Source organism: Xenopus laevis, chromosome 8S (assembly GCF_017654675.1).
Source record: "Xenopus laevis strain J_2021 chromosome 8S, Xenopus_laevis_v10.1, whole genome shotgun sequence".
NCBI classification, from domain to species: domain Eukaryota; kingdom Metazoa; phylum Chordata; class Amphibia; order Anura; family Pipidae; genus Xenopus; species Xenopus laevis.
The window spans coordinates 68038057-68053706 of NC_054386.1; the positions used below are offsets into that span (position 1 = coordinate 68038057).

General features: G+C 42.0%; 1 protein-coding gene across 1 annotated transcript in view; it reads left to right on the top strand.

Annotated features, from left to right (window-relative positions):
* The first annotated feature begins 2075 nt into the window (after positions 1–2075).
* The window catches only part of LOC108700137, a 44388-nt gene continuing 30813 nt past the window's right edge, over positions 2076–15650 (top strand). The window contains exons 1-3 of the mRNA XM_018233039.2: positions 2076–2620; positions 10250–10310; positions 10742–10964. Of these exons, the coding sequence (XP_018088528.1) occupies positions 2453–2620; positions 10250–10310; positions 10742–10964 (452 nt within the window). The 5' untranslated portion in view covers positions 2076–2452. The remainder of the gene's footprint in view (positions 2621–10249; positions 10311–10741; positions 10965–15650) is intronic.

Below are 15650 nucleotides of genomic sequence, written 5' to 3' on the forward strand. Positions count from 1 at the left end.
ATTATGTAGAGAGTGATATTCTAAGACAATTTGAAATTTGTTTTAATTTTTTATTATTGAAGGTTTTTGAGTTATTTAGCTTTTTATTCAGCAGCTCTTCAATTTGTATCTGGTAACTAGGGTCCAAATTACCCTAGCAACCATGCATTGATTTGCTTAACAGACTGGAATATGCATAGGAAAGGGCCTGAATGGAAGGATCAGTAATACAAAGTAACAATAACGATACATTTGTAGCCTTACAGGGCATTTGTTTTGAAAGCTGCAAAGAGTCAGAAAAAAAGGCAAATAACTCTAAAACTATAACAAATAAATAATGAAAACCAATTGAAAAGTTGCTTAGAATTGGCAGTCCTATAACATAATAAAAGTTAGCTTAAAGGTGAACCACCCCTTTTCAATTGTTTTTCATTATTTATTTTGTATAGTATTTGAATTACTTGCCTTCTTCTTCTTACACTTTCCAGCTTTCAAATGGGGGTCACTGACCCCATCTAAAAACAAATGCTCTGTAAGGCTACAAATTCATTGTTATGGCTGGCTGGGCCTAGGGCGGCAAATTTTTAGGGGCGGCATGCCGCCCTGCCGCATCCTAAGGAGCACTGGGTGCTTGGTGCTTAAAAGCACACAGCACAGGGGCCAGCTCTAGGACCGTGTAACCACATGAGGGAGCACACACAAAGCATCCGGCGCTGGCCTCGGGGCGCCGCTCGCATAAATCTGGCCCTGTTTCCAGTCTCCTATTCAAATCAATGCATGCCAGGTAATCTGGACCCTAGCAACCAGACTGCTGGAATTGCAAACTGGAGGGTTGCAGAATAAAAAGCTAAATTACTCTAAAACCACAAATAATAAAAACAATTGCAAATTGTCTCAGAATATCATTCTCTACATCATGCTAAAAGTTAGGGACTTTAATGATTAAAATAAGTGTACTTTTCCGAGGAACGGGCCTATTATAATGTTCAGTTCCAGGCCTAGGGGTTTCTGAGGTGTCTTTTACTGTGAAAGGGCATGGAATAAAAAAAAAAACTTTGCTGTGTTGCTTTTAATATTACAGGGGTTGATCATCTTTGAGATAACTTTTAGTATGACGTAGAGAGTGATTTTCTGAGATAATTTGCAATTTGTTTTAATTTTTTATTATTGAAGGTTTTTGAGTTATTTAGCTTTTTATTCAGCAGCTCTTCAATTTGCATTATAAGCAATCTGGTAACTAGGGTCCAAATTACCCTAGCAACCATGCACTGATTTCACTAAGAGACTGGAATTTGAATAGGAGAGGGTCTGAATAGAAGGAGCAGTAATAAAAAGTAGCAATAAAAATAAATTTGTAGCCTTACAGAGCATTTGTTTTTTTAGTAGGGGACAGCAACACCTGGACTGACTAGAAAACTCCCCGTGGGCCCAGGTGTCAGTGGGCCCTCCTGCTTCTAAACATTTGGTTTATTTCATGGCCATTCCCTATTTCTAGGGGTATAAAGAGGCTAAATAGATGGAATAATAGGTTATATTATGTAAAGAAAAGAGAATAGGAGAATAGAGGTTGAGCGAGTAGAGGTAGAAAATAATACTTAGTGGGCCCCTGGTCTAGGGGTTTCTGTTGGGCCCCTGGTGTCCCAGTCCGACACTGGCGACTCCCATTTGAAAGCTGCAAAGAATCAGAAGAAAAAGTCAAATAACTAAAAACTATAAAAAATAAATAATGAAAACCAACTGAAAAGTTGCTTATAATTGGCCGTTCTATAACTTAATAAAAGTTAGCTTTAGGCAGTGCCGATCCACCCCTTTATGCCGCCTGAGGCGGCCTTCCGTTGCCTCCCCCACCCCTCCTCACGGCGCTCACATTTTCTGTGCAGGAGGGGGTCGGGCGCTGCACGATGCTAGTGCAGAGAGCTAATTCAGCTCTTAGTTACCAGGAGCAGCATTTTTGCCGCCCCCGGTAACCAGGGGGGCGCTGCCGCCTGAGGCGAGTGGATCACCTTGCCTCATTGGTGGAGCGCCCCTGGCTTTAGGGAGAAGACACACAGAGCTACTAGTAGCAGCTACTTGTCACAGCTACAAAATAGACAATAATGATAATTGACATTAAGAAAGGCACTACGTGTGTTTTAGCAGAGGCAGTTCTCAGTATTGTCTATGCCAGGCTATTTCTTTCATTTCAACAATGTAGCTGCTACTAGTAGCTCTGTGTGTCTTCCCCCTAAAGGTGAACCACCCCTTAAAATAATCCTGTCAAGCCAGTCAGTTTGCCTTAGAAATCTGAGACGCTGAAGAAACTGCTTGAGAAACCCAATAGCCTACAGACGTCTTAACTGGATTTACTCACGCGCGCCCTCTGCTGGCTTCTATTAGCACTGCGCGGACACTTGTGGTGACACAGCAGCATCGAGAGAACAAAACAGAAAGACAACGAAAGAAGTTTGCTGAGAAGGTGGCGAGACGTGTGACCATGTCTGTGCGCGTCTTTTCCTCCTTTCTATGGAATATCTGGACTAAGATTGTGCAAATGTGCTCCGCATTAGTGGCTGCTTTTGGTGACTGGGCCTGGGAAGACGAAGGGAAGGGGCAGCCAGTGGAAGAAGAGAAGAAGCAAGTTACACGGCAGCAGACAGCTCAGGTGAGAACTGGTTAGGAATGGTCTGACACACGGACATTTGGCTGCTTCTGGCACATTGTCCCCCTAGCTTTGCTTTTTGCTGGAAACACGTCTTTAGTGCCTTTGGCACTTTTTATGCTTGAATAGGGGAAGCCACACAATTATTTCCTTTCTGGCAGACAACAGAAGCCTACTTTGCTTTTGGCAGGGGCTTTAGGTACACTGCCTGGTTCCAAGACCAACAAGTCAGGGCAAGATCAAATTCCCTGATTGCTTCATAATCAGGGCCAGATTTACTTAGCGGGCACCCCTAGGCCCGCTGTCATTCATCGCTCTCAAATTTTGATCATCAGGACTGGAGCAATGGCGATTGGTGCACGGGAAATTTTTAAAAAAACTATTGTATCTCCTGCAGGGGCCGCCAAATCACGGGGCCCATACAACAAAATTTTTGGGGCCCCGCCCGCACTGGCACCCAAACCCCACTCCATCCTGCCCAAAGACCACACAGACATCAGCGCTAAAAAAGTAACCCCCCCCCCACACACGTTATAAAAAGCTATTGATGCCCAGGGCCCCCATTTACAAGTTAAATAAAATTGGGGCCCCAAAGAATATTTTTTTTTTAAAAAAAAAACATTGGTGCCAGGGCCCCCCTTACAAGTTAAAAAAATTGGGGCCCCAAAGAATATTTTTTTTTTTTAAAAAAAACATTGGTGCCAGGGCCCCCCTTACAAGTTAAAAAAATTGGGGCCCCAAAATTTTTTTTAAAAAAAACATTGGTGGCAGGGGCCTATAGAATATTAAAATAATACATTGGTATCCAGGGGATTAAAAAAAAAAAAAAAACCACAAATTGGTGTTCAGAGGAATTGAACTCATAGCTTCAGGACTTCGCCTCCTTTCGTGACTTTGGGTCTTTTAGCCGCTTCAGGACTTCAATTTCGTCTGTTTTCGTGACTTCGGGTCTTTTTGCCGCTTCAGGATTTCGGCTTCAGCTATTTTCGTAGCTTTGGGTCTTTTCGCCGCTTCAGGAGTTGTGCTGTTTTCGTGGCTTCGGGTCCTTTGGCTTTTTGGCACTTCCGCAACTTGCCTGTTCGGGACTTCAAAAATGGCCATACGGCTTCAGCGCACTCAAGGGGGGCCCAGCTCTTTCAACTCTGCAGCACTACCGGGCCCCCCTTAATGCCCACACTTGTCCCCCCTGTCCTCTCCTGATGGCGGCCCTGATCTCCTGCGCATCCCCAATGTTTGTGAACCAATGTGGGTGCGTTTGGGCAGCATGCCGCCCCCTAAAATCCTGCCTCTCCACAAATCCGGGCCTGTTCATAAAATGCAGCTTCAGATGCTTGTAAACAATCAGAAATGAAGATGATGTAAAGGGGATCTATAGTGAAAATGTTATATTCATCTCACTCAAATAAGGAATTTTCTAAATATAATCCATTAAAAATGATGTACCATTTATGAAATAATCAAGTTACTCTTCAGCGTCGCCCTCTTATCTCTCTCTCGCTCTTTGTACGCTCATCATGCAGAATTTTGATTGACAGGTCTAATACATCCTGTGGGAGGGGTTACACCCTTTGCCTAGAATGTTCACTCGTTCAAAATAACAGGCTCTGATGAAAATTCTGTTTCTCTGTGTGCAAGGTGTGTGCCAGAGTCAGTTATATTGTTAGGTTTTGTTTGTACTGGAACAGACTGGGAGTGGCAATCTGTGGGTTCTGGCAACTACCAGTGGGACTACTGTAAATGCCCATAGACAGTCACTATTTGTTGGGCTGGTGGGGGGGCTGCTTGGGCCTCAGTGTACTTGGAATGCCATGGCCTATTTTGATTCCCACTCTGGACCTGTACTGGAATCAGTTGAGTTAGCTTTAATACATCTGCTAGGAAAAGAAGCCCCTCTAAGGCTAAGGCTAAGAAATCTGCAGGCCATTTTCAGTAAATAGCACTGGCGGTAGCTTGCTTCTTCTTTTGCATCCAGAACCATTGTGTTGCCTCTGGTGTGATCGCACTTGGCGGATTTCAGAGAAAAAAAGCATGAGACAATGAAAATCTGACTTTATGCATGAAGAGAGCATTGAGAGTGGCATGTTGCTGAGAGAGATAGTGAAGAGTAACTTGATTATTTCAATTGAAGACCAATTTGGCCATCAGCGCTTTCAACTATAGAGAAGTAGTCGGCAAATAAACAAACAACCACAGCATTAATATGCTTATTGAATGCTCTCCTCATTTCTCTATAATTGAAAGTGCATATATCAGGATATTGGTGACCTGACTGAGGAAAAGTTGCACTCCTACATTGGATTGAGTTGGCAATGCGTTTTTAACTGTATCACACGGAGCGACGGTTATAATTGATATAATACTATAATACGAATATCAAGTAATGGTAGCCCTATTGAGCATGCACTTTTACTGAAATGGACTGTTACAACTGATACCTTGGTTGTTGACAATCCAACTGATGCTTCTGAGAACTGTAGCAGACTGTAGAAGTAGCAGACTGTAGCTGTTTAGAGAAACAGCAATCTGCTAAATGAGCTGTTTCTGGGAAACACCAGAGCGAGAAACATACATTCATTTTGAAAATAGAAAAATGTTTTAAAGAAGTTGTTGGAAAGGGAAGGTTAATTGTTGGAGAACCTACTGAAAGGCTTCCTCTAAGGGGCATTGCTAAAAAACTGAGTGATCCAAGCACAATTGGCATTATATGCCTTATTATGTTTCATTATAATCCACCCTCTGGACCCACTATTTCCTTGGAGTGTGTGGATGATATTTAGTTTTGCCAAAGAAGATTAAAGGAGAACTAAAGCTTAACTAAAGAAGTAGGCCAGAAATATTGTACATTATGTGCATACCGATGCGCCCACTCCGACAGAAGATGAGATAAAGAGGGGGGGGTGGCACCACATGACCTGCCTCAGGAAGGCTTAGGGGACTGAATCACCCCTGAGCTTAGGGATCAACTCAAAATATACAGTACACATAGAATATAAATGTCACAATATAAGGCTCTTTAGTAATTAATACAGATAATTATTACATGGTGGTGCAGAAACCAGTGCAACTAGCATCAGAATTTAATAATCAGCCTTGAAGCATTAGCTTAAATGAAAATTTTCTGCTTGATAATTTCAAACGACCCCCTAAGCTTAGCTTCTCAACAGCTGCTCAGAGCCCACTGACCATGTAAGTGTCGCAGACACTTTTCAGGTAGGTGACAAGTCCTGGATCATTGCTGCTGATAAGAAGCTTAGACTTAATGAATGTGCTTTAAGTGAAGTATATGGAATATGTTTTTTTTAGCCATGTTCATTTTCAGTTTTCCTTTAAAGGAGAAGGAAAGTCTTCTTCCACTTGGGAGTGCCAAATGTTAGGCACCCCCAAGTGAATGTATTTACTTACCTGAAACTCCAGGTTTTTCCAGCGAGCACCACAGATCGATCCTCTTCCGGCTTCTTCTTTCTTCTTGCGAGTGCGCATTCACAGTAGAGCGAAAAGCCGAACTTTAACTAAAAAGTTGCCTATTTCATTCTACTGCACGTGTCTGCCCTGGGAAATTTGAAGAAAGAAGAAGCCGGAAGAGCATCGCTCCATGATGCTCACTGGAAGAACCGGTGCAGTTTTCTGCTGATAGTAGCACTGACCCAGGGTTTCAGTTGAGTAAATACAATCACTTGGGGGTGCCTAGCATTTGGCACCTCCAAGTGGAAGATGACTTTCCTTCTCATTTAAGCAGTTTAGCAGCTTTTGCATTTATAAATAAAGATATGCAGACACCCGTGTTTGTGCAGAATAGTGTATATTCAGTTTTTGTTTTACTGGACATTTACAGGAAAAATTAAAACCTGCTTATAAACAGAATATATTTTCTGAAGTCATAGGCACAGAACAGTTGAGCAACAGTTGTATGACAGGCACTACTATTATTAGAAAGTTTGAAATTGGATCCATATGTATGAAGAAACATCACAGGCACTGTAGTTGGTGTAAGATGAATATTAGTATAGAACTGTGGCCTATATCCCTAGCTGTGTTTACATCAGAAGTTCCCTAGAACAGGGCCAAGTAGTTCAGTGAACTAAATGTGACTGTACACACTTATAATAATTTTCCTGTCTGATCATTTGTGCATATATCGGGTCTTTTGGGGAGGAGGATACATTTTTTTGTTTTAGGGGTTAATTAAAGGATACTCTCTAGAAACATAATTTAATAATATATTTTTTGTGTCATTTGGGCTCATTCTCAGAAGGATAAGCTAAAGTCTTCATTATTCTCCACCTATTTTGCCAGGCAGTTTTGATCAATATTATCTTTAATTTAGTCTAGGCCATTGTGCACAACAACTACAGCATATTGCTATTTGTATGAGTAATTTTTAAAATCAGCCTGTGGAGAGTTGGTAGGGCAAAAAGCTCCCAATGCATCTATACTGTGCAAATGGATGCGGCATCCGGGGCTTGTACTGGGGGGGGGGTAGGCATAAGAGGCCTAGGGCCCAACAGAGGGGGACACTAGGCATGAACCTCAGCTTCCTGGCACTGAGATAACAGCAATGTGATGTGCTGCCTGTTTACATAGATGCACCCACTCATCAACTCTGTACCCCCTGCTCCTTACATCACTGGGGGGCAATTGAGGCACTGGAGGTATCAGCTAATACTGAAGTCAGTGAGTCCACAGATACCTCTCTGTTCTCTTCAGATCGATCTAACAGTTAAATGAAGCAGTAATGTTTTGACATTTGTTTGGGTGGCAAAATAGGACAATATTCTTTGGGCACATTGGAACATTTTCTTACCAGCTCTCAATTCTCTTATTTGCTGTTCTAAATGGTCTTGGGACTATAGCTGAATGACTGATATATCAATGTACGTTATATCTGTAACCTTGGTTTGAGAAAGGGGGCCTAGACCAACGAGTACCACCCATAGCAGCAAATATTTTATGCTAAGGGAAGTCAGCGCTGCAAATTATGTTAGTGCTCTTAAAATACATGTTAACAATAACAAGTCTTCAAAAATGTGACAATGCAGTCCCCTACAATAGGGCAAATGCCTGACTGTTAGGGTGGTGGTACACGCTGCGATTTGGGGAGATTAGCAACAAATCTCCTCTTCTTCGGGCGACTAATCTCCCCAAAATGTCTTCCCGCCGACTAGAATGTGAATTGCCGGCAAGATTGCACTCGGTTCGCTTTATTCTCCGAGGTTCCTGAAGTTACCTCACGAGGAAACATTCATGCACCTTTGGAAACAGAAGCGATCCGAGTGCCATCCCGCCAGCGATTCACATTCTTGTCAGCCAAGTGTGAACATCTGTGGATTAACATATTAAATAAAATCTACTTGCTGCCTCATTTATGATGAAGACCAGCCAGCCTCCAATAGTCACTGCTACAACAGGGAGTCACGTTTGGATAACTTCTTCTGTGGTTAATTGCTGGGATGTCACAAAACCTCCTCATTTGACCTTCTCCGATGATCTATTCAGCTAATAGATCATGTCTGCTCAGGGTCGGACTGGACCGGCGGGACACCGGGAAAAAACTTGGCCCCCTGTTGCTGGCCTGCTTGTGCTCTTTTAAGTTTCTGCAGTTTTTGCGCATTTAGGTTTCTGTGCATTCGTGGCACTGCATTTTTTCGCACATGCGTGTCACTGCGTTTTTTTTCGCACATGCGTGTTACTGTGTGTTTTTTGCGCATGTGCGTCGATGCGGTTTTTCGCGCATGCACATGCCGGGAATGTAGACGTCGGAGGGGGCCCAGGGATTGCCAGGAGGAACCGATTTTGTGCAGCCCCAGTGGGCCCTGAAGGCTCCAGTCTGACCCTGTGTCTGCTATACTAGAACCGTAAAGGATTTATTTATGTAAAACTGCAGTTAAACTTTATGGCTAAAACACAATGCCATTGCAACAGTAGGATAACATCATTTTGTTTTTAAACATATTTTCCGTCATTTATATAGTGCCAGCTTGTTATCCAGCCTTTTACTGAGATTGTCCAGATCAATCCATGCCCCAGAGAAGCCTGTATATAATGCATCACTATTAAGCCTTTTATATGAAACCCCCACAATACTTTTATTTTTCATCAGCATCTCCTTGATAGGGATTAAATAAAATAAATTTTAAACAGACAAGCTTTAGAATAATGATTTATATTTTGCCTAGCAAGATTTTTACTGGATGGCTAAATTATCAGGTGATAGTCACATGTGGCATACTCATAGCGCAATTGCTATAGACTGGAAACCACCAACGGAGACAAAAATTATAGTAACCCAGAATCACCACATAATGCAGTCACCACAGAAATATTCCAGTGTTCCTCTATCTCAGAGATCCCCAACCTTTCTTTACTCATGAGCCACATTCAAATGTAAAAAAAAGTTGAAAAAAAAGAGCATGAAAAAAGTTCCTACGGTGCCAATTATGAGCTGTTATTGACTATTAGTAGCTCCTGCGGGGACTGCCAGCCTACAGGAGGTTTTGTTTAGCAGTACACCTGGTTTTTATGCAACCAAAACTTGCCCCCAGGCCAGGAATTCAAAAATAAGCTTTGAAGCCTCAGAGGGCAACATCCAAGGGGTTGCTTGTTAGCCACTGGTTGGGGACCACTGCTCTAATAAGAATTTAACATTTTTAGTAAAGCCCTGGTACAGAAAAAATGGGTATACGTGCAAGATAAAAAAAGGCAGTTTATGGGTGCTGGGAGTCATTTTATAAAGAATATCATTTAGTGAAGTGGTCATTACAGTACATTTCCTTTCTGCCTTCCAATAGGAACATTTCTTGTTTTTTTTAACTTCTAATTAATTACATTTAGAAGCTACTGTATAATCAAAGTATTATACAGGGTTCAAATGTGCCCAAAAAAATAAAAAAATAAATTATATATATATATATATATATATATATATATATATAAATATAATATATATATCATTATGAAGATGAATCACATAATGGAAGAATGTTGGATAATGGTGTCCAGAGGATCAGGAATATATAATAGCTGCAAACTAGCAGCACAATGTTTCAGATTGTACTTGGACATATGTCACAAATTGTCACTAAAATTATAGTAATTAAAGGGGTGGTTCACCTTTAAGGTAACTTTTATTATGTTATGGAATGGCCAATTCTAAGCAACGTTTCAATTGGTTTTCATTATTTATTTTTTAATAGTTATTTGCCTTTCTCTTCTGACCTTTTGCAGGTTTCAAATGGGCGTCGCTGACTCCCTTCTAAAAAAACAAATGCTCTGTAAGGCTATAAATGTATTGTTATCGTTACTTTTATTACTGATCCTTCTATTCAGGCCCTCTCCTATCCATATTCCAGTCTCTTATTCAAATCAATTCATGGTTGCTAGGGTAATTTGGACCCTAGTTACCAGATTGGTTAAAATGCAAATTGAAGAGCTGCTGAATAAAAAACGAAATAACTCAATAACCACAAATAATAAAAAATGAAAACCATTTGTAAATTGTCTAAGAATATCACTCTACATCATAGTTAAAGTTATCTCAAAGGTGAACACCCCCCTTTAAATAGTAATTACTGTAAATAAATGAAATTATCAGACAATTGTGCTCTGTTTTAAAAACCTATCTGTTCACTTTTACAGAAACATGAAGACACAGTAGATGTCGGTATTGGGGACAACTTCAGGAAAGCATTGGAAACAGGTTGTGCATAATGCCATAACTAATTAAACCACTGCAATGCATCAAATCCAAATTTTGAGGCATGAATGGATAAAATGTGTTTTCAGTCAACACCAATAGCTCAAATTATACTCTGTGATTATTTAAATAGAGCAGTCCCCTGTTTTCACAAAATAGACTAGGAGCTCAAGGCTCTAGCACAATAACCCTGTTGTATCCAATATTAAATCAAGGTTTCCACTAATAACACTAATGATAATCAAACATTTTTCTAAGGATCCACCAATACCTGAGTTTTTATTCCCCCTAGAAAAGACGGTATGCAGTATATTCATAAAACTAGGGCCCTGTTTTATACCTTTTTTCCTTGCAGTTGCGCAGGCCTACAAAAATGTATAAAAGTATTTATAACTGTATTCCTAAATGATGGAGAGTGCATTTTCTCTTAACAGTTTCAGAGACTATCTACTCTTTGTACATCTCTCCATGGTATAACGCCCCAGAAGAAATGAAGGACCAACTGCTTTACAAGGAATTAAGCAATGCAATACAAAATACATATGTTAAAGCACAAAAGAAAACACATCATATTGAAGGCTATGAAATAATAATAACCATAGCAAATATTCTCACTGATCATTTAAAGAGCTTCAGGAAGCTGAGAAGGAATTGCAGGTGGGAAGATTTATTTTAATAGATGTTAAACTTCATTGTACTTTATTTACAGTATCGTACCTTTAATGGATATACAGCAACAGGCTTCTAGAAATGGCGGAAATCACGTTATTACACACCCTTTTAACTTCAATGTTTATAACTCTGTGTACATAATCAACACTTTAACACAAAATGGTAAATTGGTTATCTTTTTTTATATTACATAATTAGTATACGGTTGGAGACACAATTTTGTTATAGCCAGTGTATTGTTTCTAGGCAATACATATTTCTCTGGGTCAAACAATAACATTTGTCCAGATCCAGATAATATTTAATTGAATCCTGGGGTAGATTGCTTAGAGCAATTCAAAGTGCTGTGGCCAATGTTCCCTCTTTTTTTCTTCTTGGCTGTGTGTCCACATTTTAAACTTGTGTGCTCAGGTCAGAATTGATACAAAATATTATGTTTTCATATAAAATCCTTTCCTTCACGTCCTATACATCAGCACATATGGTCAGTAACAGAACTACCCGGCGTGGAGCCTGGGTGCAGTCCGTGCAGCCGGGCCCCCCACAATCAATGTTGGCTGGCGGGCCCTGAGGGGGTGCAGGCCCTGTTGCAGTCGCATCCCAAGCACCCCTGGTAGTTCTGCCACTGCATATGGGATTAACTCCCCCTCCCACTAGGTAGGACGAGCAAGGACCACAATCAAAAAGTACAAGAGACTCCTCCTCCCCCAATACCTCATGTTTTTTTTCCGTCCTACCTTGCCGCAGGTAGGGAGTGAGAATGGAAGATTTCTGTGGATTCCAGAGCCAGAGTTGCTCTGAAGACCACAAGGGGAGCTACCTGAGTGGTAGTTTTCTCCTGGGGAAGGAGTGAAAGTCCCTTTCCTGCAGGCCCGGAACTAGGGGTAAGCAGATTAGGCACGTGCCTAGAGAGCAAAGCTGGGGGGGGGGGTCCAGGCACATACCTTCAGGGCTGGACTGGGAGTAGAAAGCAGCCCTGGCAAAATAAATCAAAGCAGCCCTGACAGAAATGTGTGCTGGTCTTTTATTTAAACACGAGCATATTTTATATATATATATATATATATATATATATAGAATATGTAAAGAAGAAGCAGCACTCGTCAATTGCAAAAAAGTGTATTAAAAGATCAGAGCATCACTCAAGGCAACGTTTCGGACAGCATATGTGCCCTTTGTCAAGCCCAAAAAAAAATATATATATATATATTAGTCATAAACAAATACAAAAGGAGTACATTTTAGTTTCTAATAATGCATCCTATAAGATACATACCAATAGGCATTTAAATTTATGTTTGCTTATTATTTACAGTAGGGGGTACATTAACCCTTATAATACATGAGTGATACTCAGAGTTCCCTGTATAACTCAGCTGGCAGCAGTTCTAGAGGTACGCAAGTTAAGTGCAGCACCTCAGGGCCGGTCTTATCAAATGTGGGGCTATTTTGGTGGGGACCCTTAGACTGAGTTGCCAGCTGGCATACCACAGGGACTCCAGTTCCTGTCTCTGCTTCTCTCCTGCTAACTGTTGCTGTAACCCTGCCTGTAACCCGCGGGTCGGGCGGGTTCGGGCCGACCCCTGGACAAAATGCGGGGGTCGCGACCTAGTACTGCCGGCTTCCGGCCCTTTTGTGACGCCACTGCGGGGCGGGGGCGGGTCTATAAATAAAGGGGAGCAGTGGGCCCGGGTCGGGTGCGGGCGGGTTAGGGTCGGGTGCGGGTCGAGAAATTCTCGCCCCGCACATCAGTACTGCCTTTGTACTGTATCACTTCTTTGTTCCATTAGTCCTAGCACTTAATGGAACATAGTGGCCCACAACTATTTTATACTATCACAGCCCACTGCCGCAAGAATTACAGAAAGAAAAGAGGAGAGATCCTTTCTACTTTTTTTCAAATTCTCATTCATAACCCTTCATTTTTCCACCCTTCACCATTTAGCTTTACTTTTTTCCAGCTTTCTCTCCTTTCATTCCTTATTCTGCTTGCCCATCTTCACTCCTATTTATTTTGCCCCTTTATTTTTTATTAGATCAGCCTCTCCTTTTTTTTTCAATTGTTTTGTCTGCACAATGCAAAAAAATGGATAATTGCCTCTTACTGTGGCAGGGAGCATTGCGTCCAGGCTCAGCACAGGCAGGCCAGCAATCAGCATAAAAAATATGATCCGCACCTCTCCTCTCCACACCTATACAGTAGTGTGCTGCAGCTGTCTGTGCTGATGCGGGCGTGCAGAGACAGGGGACTGACAGGCCCTGCTGGAGGCCCTGTTCATCCGGCTTCAACAGCAGCAATAGAGAACGGAGAGAAATGGGAGGGGCGGAGCCACAGTGGGAGCTAGGACGGAGGAGTGGTCCTAGAGCCCTCCAGATGCATTAAATTCTAATTAGTATTATCTCTCAGGAGCGGCCCACTTAAGCAAAATATAGAGCGGCCCTTACGGCAAATGCCCGACCACACAGATTGCCAGTCCGGGCCTGCATACTTTCTCTGGCTCATATCTTTAGTCCGGTCCCCTCTCACCACTCTGAGCGACGAATGAGTCCTTCGCATGCACACACATCTTTTTTGACGCACTTGTGAGCGTGCCTATTGGGCACTGAGACCAGCCAGGTTGCCTAGGGCACCTGGCCAGCCTGGCTCGGCACTGCTTTCTGGCTGGTAGCGGCTGCAGTCCCAGTCTGCTCTATATTGCACAATAGACACCGCTTCCATGTTCACGCTACTGTGATGTCACAGAACCAGCAAGTTTAAAAATCTCTTCCTTGCAGGGCACACTGCCCTTAGAATGGAGGCAGATGAGTGTTATTGCTCTCCCTGGGGCTGCAGCCTTCAAAGAATATTAAGGTACTATCAGTAGCTTTGCAAGCTTTGTTCTCTACCATCCCGGTGGAGGATGGTTCGGGCCTAAGAAATTCTAAGGACAACATGGCTGAATGCTCGCTGAGGTGTTTTTATGCCCCGGCCAGTGCAAGCCATTGGTTGCAGCCTCTGCCATCTCCAGGGCTATGAAGAATTGGCTTACTCAATAAGAGGAAGATATTGAGACTAAGGTCTCAAGAGAATTGCTTCTAAAGTCACCTAATTTGATTAGATTGCCATCTGAGTTTTTGTGTGACTCTTCAATCCAATCTCTTAAATTGCCCTGTAGGACTGTGGCCCTTTCTACCAATTTGACTAAAACATTGGGCAGCTAATACTACTTTACTGCTAAGGTCTATTTGTGTAATATACTTTTTGAGCCTCGTCACCTTTTTGGCTCTAAGTTGGACACATTCATGGAGAAGATGTCTGACGATAAGGGTAAGACTCTGCCCCAAGATAGGCCGAGGTCTAAGTGGAGGGACACCTTATTTTGTTGGCAAAAGAGGTCCCCAACAATAGCTAGACAATCAAGATGCGGGGGTATATTTATCAAAGAGTGAAGTTAGAGATCACCACAGTCCTCTTGAGTAAAATTCCGCCACTCGTCATTCATTTCTATGGGATTTTTTAGAGAGTGGCGGAATTTCACTATAGAGGACTGTGGCGATCTCTAACTTCACTCTTTGATAAATATACCCCATGGAGAGAAAGACAAGACGAATCAGTACAGATCCAGGGAGGTTCTTCTAGAGCCATCTTCAATAGAGGCTCTTCCATGGGTGAAATTACACATGCCACCTCTTCAGCAAGAAGTTCTGACTTGAATAATTTCCCAAGACACATTGGGTTTTTAAATATGTCAAAAATCGGAAATTGCAAATATTTATGTGCAAAACTTTGGTGGCAGAGAAGATATGCGCAAAATAGTTTTGTAAATTACGAATTTAAGTTACTGTCAACGCTATTTTCACGCACAACAACCTTGCACAGTGGGCGCAATGCGAGCCATTTGTGAAAAATTTATTCTCAATGCGAATTCTTTAAAAAACGGAAAGATGAGCACAGCAGTGCAATATTTTAGTGTTCAGGAAAAAACATGGGCAATACAACTATTTGCAAATAAATGTGCGCTGCACAAACTTTATAAATGACTTTATAAATGACCCCCATAGAGAGCTGGCAAGTGGTAGCTTTAGGCAGACAGGTTTGTCAAAGGGAATACTATACTGGAACCAGACTGGAGCTTAATAACAACAGATGCTTCAGTCTTGGGCTGGGGAGCACATCTGAAGAACCATTCAGCTCAATGTACTTGGGATGCCACGGAAAAGTCTCTTTCATCCAATTTCAGGAAGATGAAAGCTGTTTTCAATGCTCTCATGGCCTTCTCAGAGCTCATCAGAGGCAGGGCAGTCAGAATCCAGTCCAACAACTCCACTGTAGTAACATACCTTAATCTCCGGGGAGGAACAAAATCTCGAATTCTTCTCAAGAAAGCTCAGAGAATACTTCTATAGGCCAAAGACAAACTACTGTGTATATCTGCAATCCACATCAGAGGGAAAGACAACATTCTAGCAGATCACTTGATCAGACTCAAATTAGATCCCAAGGAATGGTCATAGAAGAAAGGGATCTTCCTCAAGTTGGTTCACCTCTGGGGAGCTCTGAAGGTGGATTTAATGGCAACCATAAGGAACCCCAAGCTTCCCAGATTCTGCTCTATTGCTCAAAAGGACCAACCATGGGTCCTGAATGCAATGACAATCAGTTGGAATCGGGCGGCACTCCGATTAAAAAGA